The 5741-nt window shown below is 37.9% G+C and overlaps 1 protein-coding gene across 1 annotated transcript; it reads right to left on the bottom strand.

The window, feature by feature from the left end:
- Window positions 1-1820: 1820 nt before the first annotated feature.
- Window positions 1821-2609, bottom strand: LOC113275788 (probable ubiquitin-conjugating enzyme E2 25). The gene is made up of 2 exons (XM_026525357.1): window positions 2517-2609; window positions 1821-2435 (listed from the first exon to the last, which is right to left on the bottom strand). The coding sequence occupies exons 1-2, from the start codon at window positions 2607-2609 to the stop codon at window positions 1821-1823; spliced, it is 708 nt and encodes a 235-aa protein (XP_026381142.1).
- Between the last annotated feature and the right edge of the window lie 3132 nt (window positions 2610-5741).

Raw genomic sequence — 5741 nt, 5'->3', positions numbered from 1 at the left:
TAGGACTCTATTTTATGTTCTCCAACTTCAAGTTACGAGGCATGCACCATGTACTACCTCAATTTTATTTGCTTTCTGCTAAAAGCTTCAAGGAGTTGCATGTATACGAGATAACCAGGGATTTTTTTTTTGGCCTACTACGAGACAATGCAGACGGAAACCCCAAGTTTAGGTATCAGCATCGTGATTTTGTTGGTCTCTGTTTTGATGTTGAAACCAAGGATTATATATGGTGATGCTCTCGAGCCCATAAATAAAAATGTGAAAATTGGATCGCTAAATTCTGCCTTTTGCTTTTGTCTGGGGTGTGTGGAAACAAGGAAACTCTTTCATTTTTCAAAATAAGGAATATTTGCAAGATAATCTTATAAGGAAGATCAAGTGATCCAAGTCTTTGTTGCTATACTGGAATTCTACAAATATTTCTTTTAAGGGGATTACCCATCTATATAAATCTCCATTACAACTGTTGTTGTTTTCTTTTCTTTTTTTTTTTCCCGCGCTTTTCGGCTGATTGTAATCAGTATAATTAAGGTCGATGCAACTGGTTATGCACGTTAAGACATCCTAAATGGAGAGTGGTGGTTCATTTCTAAGGACCATGTATTATGTATCGTTCTCTTGGATTTTCATATATTTTTTTAAAACTTTTTTAGCTAAGTTCTCTGCTGTAGTTTTAATTTGTTATCAATGCTGTCATGATCATTGTCGGTGATTGTTCTACACCATGGAAGTTTAATCGAGCACTTGCACTTGCAATAGCCGTAGCAGCAGAATCAACAGACAGATTTACACAAAACGACTTATACTTGCATAACTGACAATGATTTTATGGCTGCGAAGTTAAGCATTACATTCCATGACAAAAGAAAATATAAAACAAACTGGAGGGGGACATAGGGCCTAACCTCAAAAAAATAATAAAAAATAACTTTCATCCAAACCGAGGACTGGCATATTATTTATAGCTTAGGACAAGTATCTTTCTCTGGTCAATAATCATAAAAATATTTTATAAAAAGATTCATATGATATCATAACCTGATTGATACCCACGACGAGCCTCCATATTATCTTGCGGCAGTAAAATCTTTGTTGAGATCCGTTAACAAGTTTAATATTTGCCAATGTCAATTTCACATTGCATGTTCCACCTAAATCCTGCATGAAAAAGTAATTTATATTTATCAAAAAATTGATTAAAAAGACTAAAATCAACAATTTCTGGATGAAAAAAACACGTAAAATTTGATATTATTCGAATGGACAAAATTGTAAAAATAATATTGGGTGTTATACTGTATTTTAGGATTTGAATGAGGTAATGCCATATTCTCATCCGAGTGCATCCGTTCATATATTGACATATAACAGATTTATATCACGCGGGATGAGTTTATTAACTAGAACCCATAAATATAACGGAAATTGGGTCAAATGTCCAAATATTTTTAAAACATGGTTCAAATGGATGAGTAAAAAATATTCTGGGTGAAATGGACAAAAAAAAATAGCAAGAATGAAACTGGTTTCATCCTGGATTAAACTTAGAAAATAGCTAATATGAAACTGGATGCATCCTGTGTAAGTTAAAAATAAAAAAGAATATTTGAAAATGGGCAGGATGAAACTGTTTACATCCTGATCCTCAAAATACTTGGGGTATTCTTAAGCGTGTACTGCATTGTTTTGCATGAAAGAGTAAATGTGGTCTCATTATATTGCTGGGAAATCTTCTCACCTCGTTCCGTGCCAGCCTCTTGTTCATATCCCGGCTCATTGAAGTAGGGAATTTCATTCAGCACCAGTGCCTGGATAGATTAAAGAACTTGCAGCATAGTGGATTGCCCTGGTGTCCAACGCTCAACGGTATTCCCCTTCCATGTGTTGATAAGACTAAGGCAAACATATCCACATTCGTACGAGTTTGGATTTAAACACAGATTATGTGCATGGTAGTTGACTAGTGGTGGTGTATCAGGATACTCTGCCGGATAGCGAATATTGAAGAAGAAGAGGCCGTCGTGATAAGGAGTCTCAGCTTCACCAACAATGACAACCCTTAAAAGATACATTCTTTCTTCATAAGCTCTGACAAATATAATGTCTGGAAAATCCTTCTCCAGAAGTCTCCAGTCCTGCTGAATTGCCTTTGACCACTTCTGTGATGCTTGCTTTGACTTGGTGACTGAGTTTTTCTTATAATGGTGGTCATAGAAATATTCAACTGTATCGAAACTCTTAAAAGATTTGTATTTCACTATAGCTTCATCAGAATCATCATCCTCAAACTGCTTGGGCACAGTTGAACTGCTACACGGAACCGGAGGCCTTGTTTGATCAGTACTGGGTTTTTCCTCCAGCAACCAAGGAACAGAGACTTCCGCACCAGCCGGGAGGTCTTCAACATCGAAATTGTCTTGTAAAGCTGCAGCCTATTCGTCTATAAAATCCGGTTGTTCAAATTCATAATGGAAGTCTTCTAAGTCAACAACTTCATCAGAATTATAAGCTACATCTTCCTCCCCTTCTTCGTCCAATACCGACTGAATCGTTTTAAGAATTTTATTAGCGTTAGAAGTATCCATAATAGAAGAACTAGTTTCCATCACTTCAACTTCGTCTTGTATCACCGTGAGTTTTATGATGATACAAAACTAGAGAATCTTGATACCTTTGATCGGGTATTAGCCTCCAAGAAAACACTTAACTTGATGAGATAACCCTAGAACTATATATGGATGAAGAACATAAAAGTAGTTATATGCAAATAAGGAATCACCAAATAATAACCTCGCATAAAATTGGGACTGCTCAATTTATGGCCAGCCATTTTTGGTATATATCGTGCCCCTGATTATAATGGACTATAGGTATAACTTGAGCCTGGTGCAGCATCCTGGACCATTTACTAATCCAGGTTTAGCAGACGTGCCTCATATAAATTCAGCTACCCAAAGAGCTCACGGCCAGGCAGGACTAGGGGTGTGCAACGGACAAACGGTTGCGGATTAGGGGTCACCTGCGTCCAAATCGTCTAAGTTGCGGATTTGGGAAGTCAAATTGTGTCCGACCCAATCATCCGCGGATGGTACGAGTCGGTTGTGGATTAACCGCGGATTTAGTCAGTAAAGAGAAAAAAGATATTGATAACCTGAGCTTAACAAACTATCTAGTGAGGATATTGTTTGTGCCATGATAAAATTACCACATATTGGGCCACAATATTTCCTGGGGCACCATTCAGCTGTCATCAAGCCAACCGACGCAGCTCACCAGCCACCCAGTATTACATGAAATCAACGACCAATCATCGGTCAAAGTCAACGGCCGGTCAATGGTCAAAGTTAACATATGGTCAATGGTCAAAGTCAATAACTGGTCAATGTTCCAAGTCAACCGTCGGTCAATTGTCGAAACCATGTGGCCAGTCGCGCTCCAAGCAAGTTTCCAACCATGCTGCCAGCGGTGCAGTCAACCATTTCCCAGTCATGGTTCTAACAGTGCTGCCAGCTAGCATCTAGTCATGTTGCCAGCGGTGCTGCCAACTGATTTCCAGCCAAGTACTCATCTGGATGCCATCCAGTCTCCATCCATGTTGCCAGTTATGATGTCATCCAGCCTCCATCCAGTCTCCAGTCAAGGCAGTCAAAGTTCAATGGTCGCAGTCAATGGCGAAAGTCAACCTTGCCAGTCAAATTCAAGGTCGTTGGTCAAACCCGCAAACCCATATCGATTGGGCCCGTCCAGTAAAAAAACGCTGGAAGAAGATTCCAGAAGTTTCCGGATGACTTGCTGACCAAGTTACTTGCAGAGGAAGTTTATCTCGAAATTAGGGTTTAACCCATGTATTCAACAGTATAAATAGGGGGAATTATAACCCATAAAGAGGGATCTGAAATCATTGTAACCCATACATCAATAAAATATCTCTCCCTACGGGGTTTCGTCGGTGGATGTAGGCTAATCCGCGGATTTACAAAACCAACCGCGACCAAACCGCTAAACCTTGCGGATTTGAAAACTCAACCGTGACCGGTCCATAGACTCTTGCGGATTGGTTTTCACCCGTAATTTTTGCGGACAGTTGCAGGTGAAATTCACAGTTTCGGTTTTTCTGCACACCCCTAGGCAGGACAGGTAAAAAAAACTTATATGAGGCCATGAAGTTGCCCAAAGCCCATTCCATCAACCAATTCAGGCTAGGAAGCTTGCCAGAGGCTAGACAGGCCAGGCAGGCCAAACATGCTACTGGTAATTTTTTTCTTATGAAGGAGGAAAGAATGCAAGAGTTACAAGAAACAAAACCGTTTTTTGGATAAAAATTTAATGTAAATTAAAGAACTCTAGTAACCACCTCTTAACCAATTCTTTGTATTTGAAGAATATGACGTATAAGACCGGTACAAAATGATTGCTTTTATATCCAAGACTCTTAGTTCTTGCCCGAAGCAAACTTACAGTGAATAAGAAAATGGTTGATGACCTCCTCTTTCACAAGTACAAAGATTACACTCCAAATCACATGCTACTGGTTTTTGCATGTATAAAATTCGGAAATGACTAATTTATGTTTTGTCTGGAACTTGGAGATGAAATGAACTATGGTTTGTACATCCATTTTTCATGTTTGTTGATTCCATAGTGGGATCAAAATCAACAAATCCTTGTTTTGTTGAGTCTACAGGAACTGCTCTAACCTTTTAGAGGATGTTGCCTTTAGTATTTGCCAATGTCTCAAAGCTTCTTCCAAAATAAAGATCTGAAACCAATACAAGTCGGTTAACATGGTGCATGGAGGAAACAGCTGTGAGTAGGAGTAAGAAACTAAACAAAGATTAAAAGGAAACATATTTACCTGATTAATTGTAGCTCTGGGAGAAACTCTAACTAGTTTTTTTCCCACTATCAATCTTGGGTACAAAAATCTCTGGAAACTCTTATGATAAAAACTGAGGATAGAGATAAAAATCTTTAGAAGAACATGGGACTTTACTCCATTGTCAGATTTCTAATATGAAAGGGATATCCAATTTCATATTGCATGTTCCACCTAAACCCTTATTACATGAAAAAGTAATGTATGATTATGGGTTCTAGCTAACTAAAGAACTCATCTTACGTGATTTAATTCTCTTATAAAGGTATAAACGGATGCATTTGGATGCGAATAAGGCATTGTCAGATGATACTCTTGTTAATCCAATTTCAAGGTATATATTCTTTGTCACTAGAGTTAGTTGTTGATAATGTAGTTTAAATTGAGTTAATCAACTATTTCGTTATGCATGAGGAAGTCACAGCCAAAAACTGGATTAATATGTTTTAATTAGTATGCTTAACCTGGCTGAAACACAAACAGATTTTGAACTGGATTTTAAGAATCCAGCTATTTCAAAAAGTAAACCATGTGAAAGTCTTCCAGCACTTCCGGCTGGCGAAATCAGAAAAAAAAGTGCATTTGAAAATCCTAATAAAAGACACTTAAATCCAAATCCAAAGCCTTTTTCCGGTAACAAGTACCGGGTAGGCTAGTACATCTAACAAAAATAAATAAATAAATAGACACTTAAATATCTAACAAAAAAAATCTAAAAAAAAATAAATAGAAAGGAACTTGAATATCTTCACCTAGGTTATTAGTAATGGCAGCCATTTGTCCCAAAATGACCTTTAGCTTGAGCTTGGACCTGAGCTTGGGGCTGAACATGAACACCAGAACAAAAGAAATTAGCAAAAGG

The sequence above is a fragment of the Papaver somniferum genome, chromosome 1 (assembly GCF_003573695.1).
Source record: "Papaver somniferum cultivar HN1 chromosome 1, ASM357369v1, whole genome shotgun sequence".
NCBI classification, from domain to species: Eukaryota; Viridiplantae; Streptophyta; class Magnoliopsida; order Ranunculales; family Papaveraceae; genus Papaver; species Papaver somniferum.
The sequence above is the reverse complement of the archived record's forward strand: the minus strand, read 5'-3'. Positions and strand labels throughout refer to the sequence as shown.